The sequence below is a fragment of the Halichoerus grypus genome, chromosome 6 (assembly GCF_964656455.1).
Source record: "Halichoerus grypus chromosome 6, mHalGry1.hap1.1, whole genome shotgun sequence".
NCBI classification, from domain to species: domain Eukaryota; kingdom Metazoa; phylum Chordata; class Mammalia; order Carnivora; family Phocidae; genus Halichoerus; species Halichoerus grypus.
Window position 1 is genome coordinate 39970936 of NC_135717.1, and position 22392 is coordinate 39993327.

Sequence of the window (22392 nt, forward strand, 5' to 3'; positions counted from 1 at the left end):
GCTCCAGTCAGGAGGCCATCCCCCTTCATAGCCACAGGGTCTCGGAGCACAGGGCTGCGCCTGACAGTAACGTGCGTGCACCCCAAGATCAGGATGCCCGCGGTGTGGGCTGTGTCACCTTGAGGGCCACCCCAGCTCCGGGGCCCGTCTCGTGGCCGCGCACAGATGTGCGGTTCACTGTAGGACGTCCCGCCTCTGTGCGCTGGCGCACACCCTCGCTGACAGAAATCTTGGACACAGTCTGCCCGCACGGGGAGCGCGTCTCTGGCTCTGCTGGCCCCAGGTGACACCGATGTCCGTCACAGCCCAGGGGCCCCGGGCGTGGTCCCCCTGCCTGCTCTCTCGTGACCGTTCACCCCGCTGGCCTGCGTCTTCCCCCCCGGGCGACGCGCACACCACCAGTGGGTGGAAACCCTCGGCCGTGTTCTTCCATTCTGGGGGCGGTTTGTATCTATCATGGTTTACAACATGCACCTAGTTTCTTCTCCTGGGTTCACATCTGCTCTCTCGTAGCTGCGGGAGGGACAGAGGCTGACAGACGGCTGATGTCCTCCATCTCTAACGGCAGGCGCTCCCGTCTGCCCGCCTGGGGGAGCATCCCAGCCCTACACGACAAGGGACAGCAGATCGAGGAGGACACGGGTGACAAGGCCACGTCTTCAGCCGTGTTCAGGCGCCGGTTAGCCACAGCCGAGGGTTACTGCAGCCTGGGGCTTGACTGCATGTCTCTGCCGAGACCTAGTTTTCTGCTGTCGTGATTTTCTTTCTCACGACAGAAAACTTCCCAGTAGACAAGTATTATGACAAACCAACACCCGGGCCATCCCGCACAGATGTGGCATCTGTCCACGCAGGTCTCTTAGCCCCATCACATGTCACCGGGAGAGGCGGCCGGAGCCCTCTGTTGTCCCCGGGCCTGGCTAGGCCCCGTCCGGGACACAGGCCAGGCCCTGACGCCGTTGCTCCCCAGCAGCATCCCCGGGCCAGGCGCCCTGTGACTGGGGGGAGTCTCGCGGCACCCGCTTCTGTGTGTGCCTGTCTGTCCCCCTCACAGGCTGGAGGATACAGTGTCCGGTTTCCTGATGTTTGAGTTGTCCCCAACATAGACGGGATCACTGGTGTCAAAATGCCTGCGGACACGGACTTGCTTTCAGCGGTAGGGACGTCAGCACCAGCCGTGAGCCGCTTTGCTGTGGAATGTTCCGTCTGTCTCCACTGTATTTGCCCAAGTCGGTTGTCATCAGGAAGGAGCTTGCCAGGTTTCCCCAGGTGGTTTGTTTTGTTTTAATAACATGAACAGGTGGGTTGCAGAGAGGGGACTGCTGTGCTGCACACGGAACCCCCAGCCAGGGGCAGGTTCCCCCTTCCCGGCTGCACCCCTCCCTCCCTCCCTCCCCCAGGTGCTCTGCTTACAAGGGTCTCAAGGAATCCATTCTACACGTGCTTGGGGTGGGCGGGACCGGGGGGGCAGGTGGAGAATGTAATCCTGTTGCTGCAGAACTGGGGAAATTTAATAGTCTTTTGGTCCCAAGCATGAGATGGTCCCTCTCATCAGGGCTGCAAGTCGAGCCGGCTCAGGCATGCCCGGTTATTTCAGACAGACTGGCAGGGCTGGCCTTGGGCAGGGGCTATGCCCCGGGCTGTGCCCAACACCCCCAGAAGAAGAGCAGCCAGATCTGCCCTGCCAGTGGGGGCTGCAGAGGCCCCACCAAGGGTTCTGGAACACCCACCTCGTACAGGAGGATGGTCACCAGCTGCAGCCAGCCCTGCCCCACCTGTGGTCCTTCTAGGCACACTGACCCCAGGGCCCAGGCCAGGCTCTCCTTCCTGGATGCCCGCGACCTCTGCAGCCACGCCAGGGTGCTCACAGGGGTGACTGAGGTGGGCTGAGCCCCAGGGACGGGCCCTGCCGCCCAGAATGGCCGTGCTGGCGGGAGCCTTCAGCCCCTCCCAGGCAGCCAGTGCTGGGCCAGAGCACTGACCACCATGTTTCACAGCCCGCACACCCTTTCCAGGTATGCCCATGGCCTTAGGTGCTGCGCCGGTGCCCCCACCCAGCACAGCAGAACCTTCCTCCTGCCTCCCGAGACCAGCCCCCGCTCAGGAGGCTTTCAGGAGGCTTCTGTGTGTGTCTCAGGCCAGGGGGTCCTACCTTTAATTGCAGCCCCAGGACATGGGTTGCCAGCTGTTTTGTACCGTAACTTGATGAGGGTCGGTTAGTCTGGAAGTAATTTGAATCAAGGTTGACATTACCATGAAAGCTACAAATGTTAACTTGATAGAAGCCGTGACTGAGTTACCTCCAGCGGATTGGGAGTCGGGGCTTATATGCTTTGTCCCTTGGCGGTTTTAGTGATTTTATGGGAAAATGTTTTTTTGTATGTACTGGGGACTGGAGGAGTCTGCGCTGGGGCCAGGAGGGGAACACCGTCTGGCCAGGCGCTTCTGGTGCAGCCCATGCCCCAGGGTCACCAGGAAGGGCAAGCCCCACCAGACCAAGGCCAAGTCCATGAGAGGCAGGGGCACAGCCTCAGGGTCAGCGACGGTCACTGCTGCCAGCACTGAGACTTGAGCCCAGGGCCGTGGCACTCCCTGCTGTTCATACAGACCCGTGCTGCCTGCCCCCTCGCGGCCACTCTGGCTTATATGCTCCTAAGGAACTTACCTCACGGCTCGACTGTTTCCCCGACTTTAAACTGGTAACAACCCCAAGGCTGTCGTCAGATTAGTGACACATATACTGGAGTGTGTACTCCGTGAAGGCTAGTCAGTCAGTGTGACCGAGTTCCCAAATAGGTGAGAACTTTGCAGGTATCCTTCTGTTACTGATTTCTAATTTAATTCCGTCATTGTCAGAGATGACTCGTGTTATAATCTATTCAGGCTTGTTTCGTGGCCCAGAATATGGCCTCAGTGAATGTTGCATTTGAGCCTAAAAAAGGAATGTCCTGTGTTGTGTGAGTGCTCGTGAAGTCAAGTGCTTGATAAGTGGCTTCAGGCCTCCCACGTCCCTGTTTTTGTCTCCTTGTCCTAGCCAGTGCTGAGAGAGGGGCCTGAAATGTGCAGCAGGAACTGTGGACTTGTGGATCTCTAGCCATGGTCGTCTGCGGTTCTGCTCAGCGCGTTTAGAACCTCTGGTACGAGGGCGTTAAGTGTCTGAGTGCCGGGACCTCCTCGTGATCCTCTTTCCGTCAGCCTTAAGAAACGACCTCTCATCCCTGGTCACGGTCCTTCTGAGGTCTGCTTGTGTGACGCCCACGCAGACGCTCCAGCTCGCCTGCCACCCGTGTTGGCACGGCCACGTCCTCCCGGGCCTGACTGCTCCCCTCCATGCGCCCTCACCTTTGAAGTGTGTGTCTCGCACGCGGTGTGCACTTGGGTCTTGTTGTTTTATCCAGTCTGACCAATTCTGCCTTTTTTTTTTAAGATTTTATTTATTTGTGAGAGAGAGAGTGTGAGGGGGAGAGAGCACAAGTAGGCAGGCAGAGGGAGAGAAGCAGGCTCCCCGCTGAGCAGGGAGCTGGACGCGGGGCTCCATCCCAGGACCCTGGGATCATGACCTGAGCTGAAGGCAGACACTTAACGGACTGAGCCACCCAGGCGCCCCTAAAATCTGCCTTTCAATGGCATGTTTTGACCGTCTGCACCAAGTGGGCACTTTGACATGGTTTCAGACCACAATCCTGCTGTTCGTTTGCTATTTCTCCCATTTGTTTAGATCTTTTTTTATCTTTTTCTGCTTCTTTTGAATTACTTAGATGTCTTCTACAGCTCCTTCTCCTTACTTCTCTTGGCTTATTAGCTCTGTTTTGTTTTCGTGGTAGTGTTAGGGTTCACAGAGACTCTTGCGCACGTCACAGCTTTCCTCCAAGTGAGGACTGTGCTTATCCTGTAAGTCGTACAGGACTGAATGGGACCGTGACAATGACACTCTCACTTTCCCTCCTGGTCCTCCTGCAGCTGTGGTCACACGATTACGTACCAGTTGTTACTATTTTTGTTCAAATTATCCTTTCAGGACACTTCATGAAACTCGGCAGACAGCCTCCTGCGTTCACCCTCATACTCACCATATCCAGGGCTCTCCCCTCCATGCAGACCTGGCCTCCATGTGTTTTCCCTCTGCCGACCGGACGTCCCTCACCTTGCTCGTGTGCGGGTTTGCTGCCGGCAGGGTTTTGGTCTAAAGGCCTCTCTCCCCCTTGCTTGGGAGAATCTTGACAGGGACAGAGTGCTAGGTTGGCAGATTTACGTCCATCCTTGAAAGATGTGGCTGCGCTGCCCTCTTGCTGGGACACGGCCTCTCCCCACGGTCAGGCGGGAAGTGCACCCCCGAGGGGGAGTGCTGGGGTGCAACTCTTGGGGAGGCACCACCACAGCCCACCCCAGTGTCCAGTCCTGTCCCCGTCCTGTGCGCCACCACCTTTACAGTTCACTCTTCCTTCTCCATCGCCTGTCATCTGGGTAGGAAGGGGAGGTGGCCTTCGGGTGGCCCCAGCTCCCGAGATGAGCACCCGTGTGGCCACCGCTGGGCTCGCCGTGGCCTCACTCAGGACGGAGCCCTCGACCCCGACATCTGGAGCCCTACCCTTCCCGGTGCCCATGGGAAGCCAGCCACCAGCCGTGCGCGAACACCGTCAGTCTTCGGGGTTTATCCTAAGACCCTCACCAGACAGGTGCAAGCGATCTGCCCTCTCCTGCCATCAGGGAACCGCCCGCAGGCAGACGCCTCCGGTGTACAGGGGAGCACCCCCACCCCGAAGACAGACGGGAACTCAGACTTCCCAGTGGCCTTTGTGTGGACACCTCAGCCCCTGGCTCCGCGAGGGGCAGGGGTCCTGGGCTGATGGAGGGGGTGCGACTTCACAGAGTCTCCTGCTGAAACGCAATGTGGGCAGCTTGAGGGTTTGCAGAAACTTGTTTTTCAGACAAGAATTATGTGTGTTCCCTTTCTCATTAAAACCTCAAACACATAGTTTACAGTCCCTAAAATGGGAAAATGGCTGAAAAAGCCATCCTGTCTCTCTCAGACTTAGCACTGAGGGCCTGGAAGGGACGGCACTGGAGCCAATATGAAGGAATGTTGCTTTCCCCAAATCCTGGAACTGTTTTTATCACCCTTCATGTTTTCCTCACCCTTCATGTTTTCCTCACCCTTCATGTTTTCCTCATGTTTTTCTTCTTTAAAAGTGTCTCTTCTTAAGGGAACCAGCTGTAGAATGTTCAGGGGTCAGGGCTGGCCAGCTGCCGGCATCCAAACTGAGCGGCCCTCTGGACACTTGGCCGCAATTCTCCAACGAGCTGCGACCGCAAGGGTGAGCGTGGCCGAGTTTCCTGCCAGAGGCAGCACTGGGCTCTCCTTCCCCTGCTTTATGGGGTGCGATGTTCCAGACGCCGTTTCCAGGGTTTACGGCCAGATTTTATGACACACTGTTTTTTTCCAGCTTCAGTACAAACAAAAATAAAACTCTGTCCCGGGCTTGCAGGAGAAGGGAGGCCTCGGGACCCTCCCCGGTCATGCAGACGGCGCAGGTAGAGCTGCCCGCCCCCCCCCCCCCCCCCCCGGCGCCCAGCAGGTCATAAACCCACAGGAGGAGCCCAGTCCCTCCGCGGGCAGTGCGGGCCCTGGGAAAGTAGAGCCGTACTTTGGAGGAATTCCACGGCGCCTGCGTGTGTGGAGGGCACGGGCCACTCTGGGCTCACACCTGCCGACCACCCGGCCGTCCGGCTGCCCCCAGGCTGCGCGGGCTTCCTGGCGCTGTCGGGTGGGGGCTTCCGCTGAGCAGGTCTTAGCGCTTCACAGGCGTGCGCCAACAAGAGTTCGCAGCAGCTGCCCCATGGAGATTACCAATTTGGGCCATAGCCTTCTCCTCAAAACCCTCATACACTCCCTCAGCGGTCTTCTGTCTGGGTTCCCGCTGCCGCAGGCGTGACCTGGGGGCGGTGTCAGATGCCCTGCAAGCCCGGTGTCCTCCCCACCCCTCACCCCAGGTGCCAGCCTGCAGAGGACACGGTGAGCCGGCCCCGGGTGGACAGAGCATCGCTGCCCGAAGGTGGGGCTGGCGGCTGGACAGCCTGCAGGCTGGGCCTCTGCCAGGCCGCGGGGACAGCTCAGCTTCTCCCGGACCCGGACGGACGGGTTATTTCTGCTGGAAAACCCTGAGGCCAAGCCGAGCGCGCGCTCACTGCCGCTGCCCGCACCTCGGCCTTAGCACCCCTCCGCGGGAAGGAATGGACGCATGAGGCAGCTTCTCCCTGAGTCAGTGAAGAGTTTGGCTTCCCTCCCCAGGCTCCAAGCAAGCACGGCGAGCTCTGTTTATTTTTCTTCATAGACGTGTCATACCAGTAGCCGGGACTGCCCGTCCTTGAGCAGTCCTCACCAGATGCAGGAGGACTGCACAGCTCCCGAGAAGCAGATGTGACCCACTGGTGCAGTGACTTCTGAAGGAGTGACTGCTCTGAAGGCCAAAGGGAAGTGCGTCCTCTCCCTGCGTGCTTGCTCGTTCTCCTCATGTCTGCATCCTGTCACCGAGCGGCCCCGACAGAGCTGCACCAAGTGACTTTTCAGAAGGGACCCAGCCCAAGACACCTCTCTGCAGAGCTGACACCAAGACCTTTGTGCTTATCGGCCAGTCGTGGACCATCTGCGCTGGAGGGCAAAGGACACGGGGCTGCCTGTCTCGGGGACCCCGTGGGACAGTGAATGGGAAGGCCGCATCATGGGACATGCACTGCACTCCTCCGTCAGCAGCGGCCACCAGGTGTCCCATCCACTGAGTGTCTCGGCCACACGTCGGTCCCGGGTTTGCACGGCTGGGGGACTCGGTGTGGCAGAAACCTCAGGAGAGAGCAAATGGCCCAGAGGCCATGTGGCAGGGGCACCCTTCACACTCACAGGTGGGAACAGGTGTCAGTGGCCAAGAGCCCCTGGGGCAAAGATGGGGACACCCCCCCCCCCGTCTGCAGAAATCCACTCAGAACACAGAGAGACGCACAGCCCTGTGAGCGAGATGGCGTGGGTGCAGGACAGCGGAGACACAGTCACTCACCTATTTTCTAGTTCTGCCCACGGAGGGGCCAGAGAGAGCGGCCCTCACGCCCAGGCTGGGTTCCTACTCCCAGCCTCCCCTCAGAGGGACCAGGGCTCCCCGGGGAAAGCGGCGCACCGAGGGGTGGCAGCGGCAAGGGTTTCAGATGACCCCGGAACATCTTGAGGGCCAGAATGCAGGGAGAGTCTCTGAAAGTGCTGTGGACACATCAGAATGAGTGGCCGTGAAGAATTAGAGCCCACATGCCCACACCAGTGCTGATGAACAGGCTGGAGGGACACGACCTTGCAGTAGAAAGCCAGCTAATAAATGCAGAAGGAACAGTGGACCCGGAAGTCACCATTCAGAGGCCAAGGGAGCCATGGATTCTGACAAGAACCATCCCAGGCTGCTGGAATGCAGGAGGCCGGTCCTGTCAGCCTCAAGGGGCAGGGCAGGGCCTGGCTGACACCCCTCAATCAAGAAGTCCAGGTGGATGCCAGCACGCCAAGGCACACGGCCACCCTGGGCCCCCCGGGACGTGCCCCTGTCACCCCTGCGGGCCTCCCCAGACCCACCCTGAGGGACATTGTGCAAATGCGCTTGTCCGTTTCCTAAAGCTCGGATGGGAGGCTGGCGAGGCGTGGGGGCTGCAGGCAACACGGCCTGGGGTCACCCTTCGTTGAACACATCCAGTCAGGCCCGTGGGGCACAAGAGCCCACGTCCCTGCTTGTGATCACCGTGCCACGAGCGCGCTGGCCCTTCACGCTCAAGTGCTGAGGGGCCCAGCAGCTTGCTTCTCTCTGCTCTGTGGTGGGAAGACCAAGGAGCACGGGCACGGAGCGTGGCATTCAGGGATTTTCTTTCCTGTTCTAACTTTCCTCTTGAGTCAGAAATGGTGTCCAAATGGAAAGTTAGCAAGAAAACTCGAACCGGATGGGACAGTGGCTGGCCCTTCCCCCGCGGCTGTCCTACCTGGAGCCACGTCCAGCCCTGAGTGTGAGTGGGGGGAGGGGCGTAAGTCCGCCAAGGGCTGCCATTTGCAGGACTTCCTCCTGCCGCCTCTCCCCGACTCTGCCACCCTGCGCGTCCAGGCAGGAGGCTCCGTGCTCTGCAGGGCACCACGGGGCCGGTGCACCTGGGCCAGCAGCACAGGCACCTCCTTGTGTCCGGGGGCAGGAGAGACTGGGGGGCGGGGAGGTGGGGTGGGCGCAGGACTCCAGGGGCAGCGGCAGGAGCTAAACCATCTGTGACAAGTAAAGGTCGTTTCATATCAGAAGCGTGTTTGAGTTTCAAAGCTGGAACCAGGCCAACCCAACAACTATTGCCCGTTTGTCCCTTCGGCCCCGGCGTTCCCCTCGGATGGTGTGTGCGTGGAGAGCTCAAGTCCCCAGGAGGGAGAATGGCGGCGCACGAGGCTTCAGACCCCGTGGCGGCGAGAAAAGGAGCAAGGCCGCTCACCTGGACTGGGCTCCCCCCACACCTGCTTTCGAACGCCCAGGGTCCCTGACCTTGGTGCAAGTTGGGGTGGGGTGGCGGATATGCTGGGCCGCACACCGTTCCCGGAATCGGAGCGCTCTGGGTGCCGTTCTTATCTGTGGAGCACCCCTGCCCTTCACTGATGGCTGCATGTCCCCACCTGGGCGTCCCCTCTGGCTGGGAGCGCACCCCGCCCCCCCACAGCCTTCTGCGTGGCCGGCTCCCAGCCTCAGCTGCTGCCAGGGGTCTGGGGGAAGACTGGGCCGCTGTGGTCAGAGGCACAGGGCCCGTCAGCTGGGCCCTAGGGCGGCCAACACCACGGCTGAGTCAACACGCAGGCCCCCGGGACAAGCCGCCCCCGCCCCCCTCACACATGCTTGCAGGCTGTTCTCAGGAACACACACAAGGCCGGAACCCCCAGCTTCCACCAGCCTCCGAGCGGAAATCTCCGCATGTGACCGCATGTGAGCGCTGGCCTGAAACCTGGGTTCCCCTAGTGCCCATCCCTTTGCCCCTGGGTCCCCAGGACCCTCGGGGTATCCCAAGGGGTCAGCATCAGAATTACAGGAGACCAGGCAGGGAGAAGGCGCAGCCCAAGAAGGCTGAGATGCTCGGTTCCATCATCCTCCTCCCACCAACCCCAGTCCGACATCTTGGCCACAGGCATTTGAGCTGCCGGAGAAGGGTCCACGGGACCGGCCTCCCCTGAGCCTTTCCCGGCCAGGATGCTCTCCTGGGACAGCCAGTGGGCACAGGGTGGGCAGGGCCAGGGTGGCAGAGGTCCCCTGTGGGGTGGAGCTCCAGGCTCAGCTCACGGGCCTCCTTCTGTTCCCCAGACGCAGCCAGTGCCCAACCCTGCGGCCTACTTCCTGCACCAGTCCCCATGGTGGGTCCACCGCTTTGAGACGCTCAGCAACCACTTCTTGGAGCTCGTGGTGCCCTTCTTCATCTTCCTCGGACGGCGGATGTGCATCCTCCATGGGGCCTTACAGATCCTGTTCCAGGTGAGCCCACACCTGAGAGTCACCCCCGTAACTGTGTCCCCGAGATCAGTCTCTCTGCTGGGGGGACGAGGCAGATGGCCCAGGACCTGCTCCTCCCTCGTGTCCAGAGGATGCGCCTGGGAAGCCCTCCGCGGTAGGTTCTAGGAGTTTCCTCTCATGGTTACAGTAACCCCTCTCACAGGTTAGCCGTCCAGCCGTTGTAAGGCAGTCTCTGAGGAAGAGGCTGGCGGGGTTTTATTTCCAAGTGGACAACTGTGCTGAGCCCTTAGCCCCGGGGTGCCCCAACCCGCCACTCTGCCCCATTCCTGCACCACAAGCCCCCCAGCCTCCATCCCCATGGAACAGGCCCGCTCCCCAGTGAGCGGAGGCTCCACCACTGACTTCCTCTGGGGCCTTGACAGTCTCCAGCCTCTCCTTTCCCTAAACTGGGGCATCTACTTGCTGACCTCCAAGAAAAACACTGTTGGGACTTTAAATTCCTTTTTTTTTTTTTAATTTAAAGTCACTTAGCCAGCATATAGTACATCATTAGTTTCTGACGTAGTGTTCAGTGATTCACTAGTTGCTGGGACTTTAACCTCCTCTGTCGTAGCTGCTGTATTTGTGGGGGGACAGCTAGCAGCGAGTGCACGGACTGGGAGCGTTGTGGGGCGCACTGTGCCCGCTCCGCTTGGCCGAGGTGTCAGGGGTTGTCGGGCCGCGCCCCCTCGGTTCCCATGTCCCACGTACAAACAGCCTGTTCTGTCAGTGGCCGCTCCGGGGGTTTCCAGGTTCTCGCCGTTACAATAAACCTGCTGTGGGCGCGTGTGTGAGGGGAGGCCCATGAGCAGGCGGGCGTGACCTCGAACGGCACCGTCTCCTCTCCCTCCAGCCCGGGAGCCCCACTTGCTTCGCCTCCTCACTGGCTGTGCGGGTGTCCGCCTTTGTCGTGCGGGCCGTCGCGGTGGCTGAGGGCCTGACGGTGGGCGGTGGTGCGCAGGATCCGGCGGGACGCAAGCAAAACTGATCCCCACGGGTCGGGGCAGGAGGTTTCGTCCACACTGGGGTGTGTTCGCACAGCCTCCTTGTCTTTGTTGATACTGTAAATGGAATTTTCACATAAAACATCTTCCTCTGCGCTGAGTGTGCAAACGGCACGAACGTCCCCGCAGTCGTCAGGTGTAATGGCCTCTGGGCTGATCAGTGCCCATCGTCACCCGGCTGCTCACCCTGCGGCAGTTCCTGGGGCAGCGGCAGCAGCGCTCGGCTAGTGGGGCTCGCTGTGTCGCCGCCGGCGGTCCAGGCCCTGTCCCCGCGGCTCCTGCCATGTTCTCAACTCCCACAGCCTAGGGGAGGCCGGTGGAGGGTGCGGTGTGCGGCGTCTGTTTCTAGTTTACTTCGGGTACTTTCAGTCACGAGTGGATTTCCGCACCCGCTGTGAGAAGATCACTTTCTGCGCCCATAAGTCGCTGACGTGGTGCGACAAGGCTCCCCTGCCAGGAGAAACTCTGCTTGGTCACACTGTGCACGCGATCCGTCCCTGGGGATGACGTGCCGGTGTGGGTGTGCACGATGTGTGGCTGCCGGTGTGTGAGGTCCGTTGGTGGCAGCGGTCCGCCCGGTTCTGCTCACGGTGCTTCTCCTGGGGCACAGCGTGCAGGGCAGAGGCAGGGCTGCTGCGAGACGCGGACTCGGCCCCGCAGGGGCTGTTGGTCAGGCCGGGCTTGCATGTTGTTTTCCCGGGTACTGGGCCTGTGTCGCAGCAGACCCGATGGGGGCCGACGTGAGCTCTTAACTAGCAGGTGCACACATCTCAACTGGCAGTTTGGGACTTATTTTCACATCTTTGTGTTTCCTTTTATTCCTTTCAGCTGTTCTCGCTGTCCCACTTTAGATTTTATTTACTTGACAGACACACAGCGAGAGAGGGAACACAAGCAGGGGGAGTGAGAGAGGGAGAAGCAGGCTTCCTGCTGAGCAGGGAGCCCGATGCAGGACTCGATCCCAGGACCCTGGGACCATGACCTGAGCCGAAGGCAGACGCTTAACGACTCAGCCACCCAGGCGCCCCTGTCCCACTTTTTCTAATTCATCAGTTACATGGTTTCTTGCAGGTGAAGGCATGGTCCGTGCACAGACTCCCCAAATTCCACCCCTGTCTGGCTGCCTCGGCCGCCTTAAGGCTCTGCTCTGGCCGCATCCTGCCATCTACTCTCGCCACTCCAGTGCTTTAGCTGTTGTTTCGTTAATACTCTCGTCGAGAACAGTTTTAGATTTATGGAAAGACAGAGCACAGGGTGTAGACGGTCCCCATGTTGGTGTGTCATGTGACACACTAGTTACAACCTTCGAGCCCAGACGGACACCTGCTCGTCAGTGGAAGTACAGAGTTTACTTCAGGGTCACCTGGTGGGCGTTGTGCATCCTCTGGGCTTGGACAAATGTATAGTGACAGGTGTCCGTCGAGGTGTCAAAGTCCCTTCTGCCCTGACAACACTCTGTGCTCCCGGACTCATCCTCCCCTCTCCTCAAGCCCGGGGCAGCCACTGACCCTTTGCCATCTCCGTAGCTTGGCCTTCTCCAGAATGTCACGTGGCTGGAGTCGTCTGGGAGATAGGCTTTTCAGACGCGCCCCTCACTTAGTAACGTGCATGTGAGGGTTCTCGTCTTCCTGGCCTAAGAACTCACTCTTCTATGGTCTGGGTGCACCACAGTTTACACATAAACCGACCAGACTTGACTCGAGGGCAGAGCCATGGCTGGGCCGGCGAGCCCCCACCCCCCACCCCGGGCGGGCAGGGGCACGGTGCTCCATGCCTGCCCGCCCGCCCGGAGCCCTGGGCTCCCATGGTCCCGAGCCAGCAGGAGGCAACTCCAGGCAGAGGCGTGAGCAACCCTGACAGGGTCCACCAGTGTGGGCACCACCTCGTGCCGGACCCTTCCCTGCTGTCCCAATTCCAAGGCAACTCAGAGGATCCTGCCCTGCACAGCCGTGCCAGGAATGTGGGTCTGCTCGGCTTTGTGCTCACATGGTGGAGAACTGCTCTCGGGTTGTGAGGCGTTCGTTAGCCGGCCCCCGCCCCGCCAACCTTAGTTGCTTTTCCAGGCTTTGGACCACTTGGGACCCTCTCCAGGCTCTAAACCTGCCTGGGCCTGTGGGGACTGGTTTCCACCTACCAATTTCCCCAAAACCCGAAGCCTGGCTTTGACGAATGCCAACAAGAAGCAAACTGTCCTGTCGCTTAAGAGAGTAAGTGAAGGAAGTTTGCACCACCAGAGCAGATGTAAAGGGTTCGGCTCCTGGAAAGTGGAATTTGAACCGGGGCTCTCAAAGTGCCCTTGTGGCAGGGGTCCTACTTCAGGGTGACCACTGGCTAACTGGACCCGGCTCGGCAGCAAGTTGGAATCCCGGCCCAGGGCACCAGTGTCTCCGTGGCACGCAGAGGGGCTCAGGGCTCAAGTGTGGATAGCTCCCAGCAGCCATGTGGGTGGGCCCCGAGCCGGCTCTGAGGTCTGCTGCCTAGGTGGGTAATGGTAGACAGTGGGTGGCATAGGAGTGCAGGACAGCCCGAACTGGATCTTGTCAGCCTGCAGCTCTGGACGTTATTCCAGAAGACCGGCCCACACACTAGCCTTCCGTCCCCCAAAGGCCCTGGGAGCCCCGGGTCCACGCACATCTCCGGGGTAGCGCTGTGGCTCTCCGAGGCCCGGTCTGCTGCCAGCTCTGCAGAGCAGAGAGGACAAACGGACAGCTGGTCCAGCTTCCTCCCAGGCCGTGTGGGGTCTCAGGCACGGGGGCTGCAGGGCACAGTCTCACGGCAGGAGCTTGGATCTCAGGGAGCACTGCGCTGTGCTGGGGGGCCGGTCACTGTGGGGAGCAGTGCAGTGTGTGGGGGTTTATGCGTTGTCCTGACAGGGGCCACGCTTCTGTCTCTGCACCCAACACCCCGAGGGACGTCTCTGGATCTGTTTGTTTCCGTTCATTCCTTCAGGAGAGGGTTGAGGATGTGAACATGCTCCTTTCCTCCTACACTCCGTTTACACAGCTGTTCCAGAGGGTTCTGCAAGGCCACGGGTCCATTGTCTACTTGGAGGTGCACGTGAGAATTGATAGGCAGGCTGAACTGCCCGGTCCTAGACGCCCCTGCCTTCTGACGTCAAGCCTTGAGGCTAAGGGGGAGACCCTGGCAGGGGCAGTGGTCGGGTTCTGCAAGCGCTGGGACCAGACGCCCATCCTAGCATGGGAGCAGGTGCTCACTAGGCAAGTGGCTCCCGGTCGGTGCAGAGACTGGTCTTATATCCCAGACCAGATTCACCTCCACCTCCTGCCATGTCCTGCTCCTTCCACCCTCTGTGACTTTGGCCAGAGTCAGGAACAGGTCACAGTGAGGGCCATCACCATGGCGACAGGCACAGAGAGCTGCCTCCCCCAGTCCCCGAGCCACATGCCCAGAGTTGGAGTCCTGGGATAAATGCCCGGGGCTCCTGGCCACAGAAAGTTGCCCACGAGCATGTGTCCTCTGTGAGAGCACGGGCACTGAGAACCCAGCTCGAGAGTTCCAGAAACCCATCCCCTTCCTTTACGGGGGGTGTTGCATCACCCAGGACATCTGCTCGGCATCTCCTGGGCCCAGGATTCCACCCTCACAGCTCCGCTTCCTGCCTGCTTACCGCTAGCCCTGGTCTCCAGCAGCCTGCTCCGCGCCCACCCACAGGCGCACATTAGGCTCCACGGCCGGTGTGAACAGATGGACCAAGGGTCTGGTCCTCTTTGGCAGAGGCTGCAGCCATGCCAGGAAAGAACCAGACAGACAGGATCCCTCAGCACATGGGGGGCCATGCACTCAACACCAAATTCCATTTTTCTTATTAAAAACAACCATCCAGATGGATGGGGGGGGGGGACACAGCCAGTGTGTGCCTGATGAGGGCTCTGCACCCCCAGGGCTCCATCCCTCAAACTGTGCTCTGTGGAACCCTAGTTCCCTGGGTCGAGGCCCCGCCATGTGAATGTGACAAAGTGGGGGGCAGGAAATAGGTTTGTGCCAGGGCCCCCCTAGACCCACCAAGGGAGAGCTGGGCAGGCCAGAGGCATCTAGGGCCTGTGGGCAGCCTTTCACCACATGCTCCTATGCCCTCACCCACATAAAACTGTCAGACCTCGAGAATCCTGTTGTGCCAGAACATTCTGGATAACGGACTTGTGGACCAGGCATCAGGGGCCTCGGCCCACCCCAGGCCTCTTCCTGCTGCATCCAGGAGGACAGAGCCTCCCTCAGGAAGAAGGCCTGTGTCTCCTGCAGCATCCGGCAAGGCTTCGGGGTTGGGGCCCCTCTGTCTGGTGATCACAGTCAAGGGGGAACGGGGGAAGCCAGCTGTTTTTTTCAAAGGCTGGAGAAGCCCCCCCGCTTAGGGAAGCATGGAGCCCCGGAGCAGACTCTGCAACAAAACAGGGGGGCTCTGCCCAGGCGTGGCTGCCAAACCCCAGTCCACTATGAGTGGTGGGCCACTGAGGGTGGCCTGGGCCGTCTGCCCCTCCAGGAAGGCTCAGGTTAAGGTCCCACACCGAAGCCCTTGGGAGCCAGCGTGCTGCTGAGGGAGTGGCCAGTGGAGGCTCCTGATGGCGCTTTTTCCTGGTATGCTTTTGTTGTAAGTGGAGGAGAACAGGGATTTGTGCCTTGCACCCATACCACGGTACAGGGTTGTCCCTTACACAATGATCCTTTAAGGAAACTGAAAAGATGTTCGAAAGTTACTCACGTACAGATTCGGCATTCCTGACTCGGTGTCCCTGCGTACAGACCGGGGCCTCCCCGGAGACTGTGCAGCATTTGGAGAGGCCGCCGGCGGGCGTCTTTACCTCAACCAGCGCCCCTCAGGGTGTTTTTGCCACAGTGCTGTCGGAGCCTGACGGTGTTCTTCTTTCGGCAAAGCTGTGCCCTCGGTCTGTGCAGGGGTCCCCCTGCCGCGCTCACCCTTGCTCGCCATGTGACTCTGCCCCTCCACCCGCCCAGAAGATTCTTCTTTCTCACTGGTGTTCAGCGATCTGGGTCACGTGTGGTTTCATAGGCTTCTGTGATCTGTGCATTTATCATTTTCGTCAAATTAGAATTTTTGGACATGATTTCTTGGTGTTTTTTCTGCCACCCTCCCTTGCTGGGACGTGGCGCACAGTGTGTCAGGCGCCGTGTCCCACTTCACTCTGTGCTTCGGTTCAGAAAGCGCCCGCACCTCCGCTGACTCTCCTGTCCCTGCATCCACTCGTCGCTCCAGTTCTTACGTGCCCTTTTCAGCTCTCAATGTGCGTGTGGTTCTTTTTCACAGTTTTCATATTTCTCTTGTTTGTGATGACGTCTTCTTGTAAATCCCTTACTTTATTCATAGTAGCTGTTTTGACATTCTTATCTACTAGTTTCAGATTTTCTCCCGCCTCTGATTCTGTTCTCGTGAGCCTTTCTCCATCCCAGCTGTGGTTCACACGTCTGCAGATCCTGACGGGCCACCGGCCGCCGTGGGCTGTTGGTGAGGGTGTGGACACTGTGTCCTTCTCGGTGCTGAATTCTTCCCTGCCAAGCAGCTCACCTACTCACGAGTCCGTCTCATCGTGCCGGGCGGGTCTGACTCAGGCCTGGGCCTCGCAGGGTCTCTGCTGTGTGCCTGGCTTTCCCCTGGGTCTCCACCCACATCCTGTGGGGGCTTCCACGTGCCTATGACTCTGTGGCTGGCAGACCCAAAGGCACCCGGGCCATCCCTGCAACTACTGGTCTATGTGCTTCCTTCCTGGCACAGCGCCAGCCAGCCACCTCGACCTCCCCAGCATCAAGCTCTGCCCTCCGAGGGTTCCTTCCCTGGGCCGAGGTCCACTAAACGCCTCCGGGGAGAGCAGAGCCTGGCGTGGGTCTGTGTGGCCGCCCAGGGTCCAGCGTTGCCTGCTCTGTCCCCCGTCCAGCTACAGCACTGCTACCTGCAGGCCCTTTAGCCTTGAGAAGCCAGTCGCCCTGGATGCAAAGTCAGAGTGTTCCTGGGGCCCCTGATGATGAGGCAGGACGGTCATGGCCTTGGGCCACAGAGGCTGGCCCCACTTTTCGGGGATGAAGGGTCATGGTCAGTGGTGGCACTCCAGCTACCGAGGGCTCTGCGTGAGTCGAGAAACTCCCAAGTTCATCCCTGCTGGGCTCTACGTGGTGGAAGTGGAAGGAAGGATGTGCTTGAACGTGTGATCAGATTATTCCCGGGAAGCAGACAGGATGGAGATGCTGGAGGAAATGGAAGGGGCACCTTGGACAGGGTCTCTGGGGCTCTCCTCTGACCCTGTCCTCCCTGTTGGGTGTTTGCAGATGGAACTTGGGGAGGCCCAGTGTGTGGGCGGACAGTGGGCCACGTGGTTCCGCCTAGTTCTCAGGGGGGAGCCAGACCCCATGGCTGGGCCCTCCTCCTCCATATGGCAGCTGCTGTGCAAAAACCATGTGACCACCCTGCTCCCACAGCCTGACTTTGTTCCAAAGAGGTGAGTGGGCGACCCCCCCATCTGGGCAGCCCCAGAACATGACAAAAATGCCTCACGTGCCGTGCCTTCCACTCTCAGACTGGAGGCGTGGCACTCCATGGACCGCTTTCCCTGAGTTTTCCATCTTTCAGTTGAAATGCTTACACCGTCTTAACTTCTAATTTATCCTGGGACATGAGAGACCGCCAGAGCCTGCGCATCGCTCCACTGGGGTGTCCTGGACCCCCTTGGGGAGCTTCTGTAAGGTCTACCAGGAAGCCCTTGGCGCTGCTCCATCTGTCTGTCCTCCCTCAAGGGTTTCTCAAACCCATCTTCTGAAGATTGCCATCTGCTTTTCGCCTGGTACTCTTATGGCTGTGCTCCGACACAGGAGCGCCCTTTCACATTAGCGGTTTTGGGCCTGGGTTTCTGTGGGGTCTCAGTGAGGCCGTGAGGGGCCGGGGGCGAGACTGTGTCTCCGTATGTGCACAGGCTGGTCTCGTTGCACCTGCAGAGGTTGGCCCACGGCCACGCCGCTGCTGGGTTTTTCACTGGTAACGGTGGCCGTGTCTCTGGGAGGTATGAGGCTCGGAGTGAGGGTGCAGGGCTAGAGGTGGGTGCTGGTGGTCAGCAGCGCGAGAGGGGCTCTGAGGGTCAGGTATGAGGGTTCCCCACGTGCCTGGCGCCCCACCCAGCATGAGAACAGAGTTTGGGAACGTGCCCCACTAGGGCTGTGGGGGAAGGAGGCAGGGTCACTGTCTCAGTTGCAATCGGGCGTACAGAGCAACGGAGGGAGCTTCTGCCACCACCACCCCCCACCCCCCCACAGCCCCAGAGAGCTGCACCAAGACCGCCAGTCCCTGAGCGTCCTGAAAGGGGTCCAGATAGAACAGACCACCAACCGACACCACACAAAACATGAAAACTTTCATGAGAAGGTGCACAGAGCTGCCAGACGGCCAAGACTCCCAAGAGGAGAAGGCATAGCCGAGCTTCAGGGACACTTGCTGACACAGCTGGGAGAGAATGGGGAGCTGAGCGGAGTGTCAGGGTCCTGCTGGCCTGGGGAGGTCAGGCCCCCCCCCAGGGAAGGAGGCACAGGGATGCGGCGCGCAGCAGACTCCGGAGAGGAGCCCAGCGTGCCCAGAGCAGCCCGCCAGCTGGGACCACAGCTGTGGGAGAGACTGCGGCCCAGGGGCTGTTAACGTCGCAGACAGTGAAGAATGAGAAATCATTATTTGGGGGCTCAGAACCAAGAACACCAGTTTTCCAAATTAATCCTGGGAGAGCCATGAATCCACACATCTCACGTCACACCTCATAAAAAGCCGTCGTAATCCATAAAACTGACACGACCCATCGAAAGCACGGCTCCTCCTGCCAGACCCTCATTAGGTTGGCGTCTGTGACCTCACATTCCTCCCCGATCGCCAGGATCAGGACCCGGCTGTAATGAAAATTCAGGAGTTATGGGGCTGGGCATCAGCCGTGTGTCTTGCCTGCTGCAGAGAAGAGCTGAGGCAGCCTGGCTCCTGGCATCTACGGGCCGTCCGGGGAGGACGAGTGGGACCCCAGACACTGGGAGGTCTGACCTCAACACCCCGCGCTCAACATCCCATGGCGAGGCCGTGTCACCACACCTGTCTGGTCACCTGCGCAAGGAGACGGCCTGCTCTGCTTGGTGGACAGCCGTGGGCTTGTGAAGTTCGTACTTGGTGCAGAAATACGACCGTTTGGTCATGTGTGCAGACAAACTCTGGCTTTTCTCCTCTCGCCTCTGGGGTGATTTTGCAGTGTTCTGGTTTCATCTTTTTCTCAAAGTCCCTCCGGAAGCAGGTCCATTTGGCCGCTGCCCAGCTCACCGGGTCCCACACCCATCTTCGCTTCTCCCTGGGGCCCTGCGGCAGCTTGTGAACGCCGTAACAGCCTCCACCCCTGCCTCGTCCTGGGGCCCCCCTCCCTTCCTGGCACAAGCAGAGGGCTGGCTGCCCCACACCGAGTCCTGGTGAGGAAGAGCCCTCAGCCTCCCACCACATGCAAGAAGCTAATTCACAGCTAAACGTCACCACTGGACCTGCAACATCTGGTATGTATATCCTCATCCCAACCTTTCTCAGGACACACAGCAAGTTGTGAAGCTTTCAGAAATTGGGAACTTGTAACTCTGTGAATTAAGCCCTCCCCTTCTAAAGATGCCACCATGTCACAAAAGCAGCTGCCTTAGAAGGACGGTGGCTTTGGCGCCTCCAACAGGCCCCGGCCCGTCCGGCCCCGCAGGTGCACCAGGCGAGCTCTGTCCAGGCGCAGGGCAGCGCGCCCCAGCTCCACACACACGTGCCGCTGGGCAGGTCTCAGACCCGAGCCGGGACACCACGGACGCCGGGGCTTGGTGCCCACCAAGTTCAGGAACAGGCAGAGTGATAGACGACAGAGGTCAGTTCACAGGTCGTAGGGTGGGGGTCAGGGACTGTCTGGGGTGTAACCTTCTGGATTTTACAGTGATTTACATGAGAGTAGACACCTGTCAAAAGCCTTTGAGCTGTATGCTTAAGATGGGTATGTTTTATCACGTGTTTCAACGAACTTGGCTTAAAAAGTAAGAATGTGGATCTGCCAGGAATGTGTGGTCCGGGATGCTTCCTCGCTGCCTGTTCCTGACGGGTTCCCGAGTCCATGCCGCTCTGGGGGCGTCTGTTCATGCCCAGGGAGCCACACCCCAGGGCATCGGGGCCTGCTCGGGGACCTCCCGCACAGGAGGCCCCCCCATCGGGCGCATTTGGGCTGCGAGGCATGCTGCCCGTGGTCCCTGAGGGCCGGCTGGATTCAGAGAGCCTGCTGCCCGTGGGCAGGGCATGGGCGCAGCAGCCTCCCCTCCTCACCCTCCAGTGCCCAATGACAGGGTCATCATAAGCGGGCCAAAGATGTTATTTCTAAGTCACTAAAACAATGTACAAAATGTGCAGCTGCTAGAAGGAACCTTCCAGAAGTCCCAGCTGAGAGGCGGCTCCAGGCTGCAGGCCTCCGACGGCCAGCAGCTCGCTGGGAAACGGGCTGGGGGTGCAGGGAACCCCCAGGGTGTCGGCACTCCATCCACCTGGAGACTCTGTGACCTTCGTTCTTAAGACCAAGATGCTTAAGTCGTTTTTAAGGTGAGCCTTATGGGAAAACTGCCACCGTGCAGTTAGTACCAAGTCTGTAGATGAGCCCAGCGGGACTGGGACACAGGGCAGGCCCATTTGGACTTCCTAGACCTTGTGTCACCCTAGACACTGCGGCAGAGCCAGCCGGGGCTGCTCGAGGCCTCTGAGGAGGGACAGCGGCCAGCTCCGTCTTACGGAGCCTAGAAAGTGCAGGTCGGACTCCACGAAGCCGCGCCTAACCCAGCAGACGCCCCGGCCGGCCTCATGCATGGCCACTGTGGACGTGTCTGGGGGGCTGCTAGATGTGCAGGTCAGGGCAACCAGACAGGTACCCCCTCACCCCTAACTTCCAGGTGAGCAGCAAGAGCCTTGTCCACCCCCCACATGACTCGGGCACAGGTCCCTGGGGACTGCCCCAGACCCGTACCCACTGACAGTCACCAGAGCGCTTGCCCCAAACACAGACTACAGCATCAAACCGCACAAAGCGGCCAGCTCCCAGTTCTGTGGGTAGGAATCAGGCAGCCTCAGAGGCCAGAACAGAGGTGTCTGCAGGCTGGGTCCCGCTCAGGGCTCTAGCAAGAACCCGCCTCGGAGATCAGCTGAGGCATGGACACGCGTGGGCCCGGTGGTCAGAGAGATGGGCGTGCGGCCTGTGGGGAGACAGGGGCCCGGCCCTCAGGCACCTCAAGAATCGGCACGAGCACCCTGTCTGCTTCTCAAAAGGCTAGCCCTCTGGGCGTCACTGCCCCCCACACCAGCACTGCGGCCACCACGCCCTGCACAGAGTCTGCTGCGGGTGTGGTCCTCGGCAAGCTCCCCAGGCCCGGGCTCAGGCACTGCCCTGTACCCTCCAGGTGGTCCTCATCATCAGCGGGAACCTGAGCTTCCTGAACTGGCTGACCATGGTGCCCAGCGTGGCCTGCTTCGATGACGCCACTTTGGGGTTCTTGTTTCCCTCCGGGCCCGGTGGCCTTAAGGACCGAGTCCTGAAGCTGCAGGAGGAGGCTGCCCGAGGGGCCCGCCCCCCTCTGCAATACGGTGAGTGGCAGCCGGCCCACTAGACAGTTTCCACATCAGCCTCACAAAGAGTCCCGGCTTGGGAGTAAGGGGCTGGCGAGGGTCCAGGCCCAAGAGCAGAGCTCACCCCACCGTCCCCCTCTCTGCCCCCCACCAGGCTGCATGGTGCGGCGGGCAGTGCACGTGGCACTGGGCATCCTGGTGGCCTGGCTCAGTGTCCCCGTGGTCATCAACCTGCTGAGTCCCACGCAGGTCATGAACACCTCCTTCAACCCTCTCAGGATCGTCAACACGTACGGCGCCTTCGGGAGGTACGGGTGCAACCGCTCCTCGCCCCGTCCACTGTGTGCACACGTGGGACCCAGGGCCCTGAGGGAGCACCCCTCGACCCTCCAGGGGGCAGCCCCTCACCCTGGTCGGCTCCAGAAGGAAGCCAGGGTGCAGAGGCATAGCAGCTGCCTTCGTGCGCCCAGAGCCCCTGCCTCGGTCTCCCCGCAGCATCACCAAGGAGCGCACAGAGGTCATCCTGCAGGGCACAGCTAGCCCCAACGCCAGCACGCCGGACGCCGTGTGGGAGGACTACGAGTTCAAGTGCAAGCCGGGTGACCCAGGGCGGCGGCCATGCCTCATCTCCCCCTACCACCACCGCCTGGACTGGCTCATGTGGTTTGCTGCCTTCCAGGTAAGGGCCTCCCCTCCCCTCCCGGGTGTGTTCCTGAGGCTGCGGCCACCTCGGTGGGGACGCCCAAAGTGGCTGGTGGGGGTGAGGTCACTCCATGTGACACCCTCCCCGGGCCTCGCTGACATGGGACAGGGGCGTCTTCGCCCCTCCAGCACCGCACCCTGGGGCAGCGGGCCGGGCACACAACGTGTGGCACCCAGGACACAATCCCAGCCCCCTGGGCCACGTCTTCCTCCCGGGTCTTTCCCTTGGTGTTCTCTGTGCGCATAGGCTTTGCTTCTGAACAGCCCAGGTGGGGGTCTCCACACTGCCTGGACACCCTCGCACAAGGGTCTGTGGGTGCAGAGGGCCAGGGTGTCCCCACCAGCGATGACAAGACAGGCCTGGTAGGGCTGCCCCTGTCCCATCTGCCTGTGAAGACCGTCACTCATGTGAGACCCCAGGGCTGGCAGGCGCCACCACTGAGAGCCCTGGTGGGGGGCAGAGAGGGGGACGGTGGGGGGCAGAGAGAGACGGTGGGGTGAGCTCTGCTCTTGGGCCTGGACCCTCGCCAGCCCCTTACTCCCAAGCCGG

At 60.3% G+C, this 22392-nt stretch overlaps 1 protein-coding gene and 1 long non-coding RNA gene across 6 annotated transcripts in view; one reads left to right on the forward strand and one right to left on the reverse strand.

Moving 5' to 3' along the window:
- The window catches only part of LMF1 (lipase maturation factor 1), a 95506-nt gene that overhangs the window by 72146 nt on the left and 968 nt on the right, over positions 1 to 22392 (forward strand). For 2 of the 4 annotated variants that reach the window (XM_036083406.2, XM_078075013.1), the window contains 4 exons: positions 9345 to 9512; positions 20975 to 21158; positions 21295 to 21448; positions 21636 to 21819. In XM_036083406.2, coding sequence (XP_035939299.2) covers positions 9345 to 9512; positions 20975 to 21158; positions 21295 to 21448; positions 21636 to 21819 — 690 coding nt within the window. The remainder of the gene's footprint in view (positions 1 to 9344; positions 9513 to 20974; positions 21159 to 21294; positions 21449 to 21635; positions 21820 to 22392) is intronic. The other 2 variants (XM_078075014.1, XM_078075012.1) reach the window with 2 other exon arrangements.
- The window catches only part of LOC118530132 (uncharacterized), an 89839-nt gene that overhangs the window by 25839 nt on the left and 41608 nt on the right, over positions 1 to 22392 (reverse strand). The gene's annotated exons all lie outside the window — the stretch shown is intronic.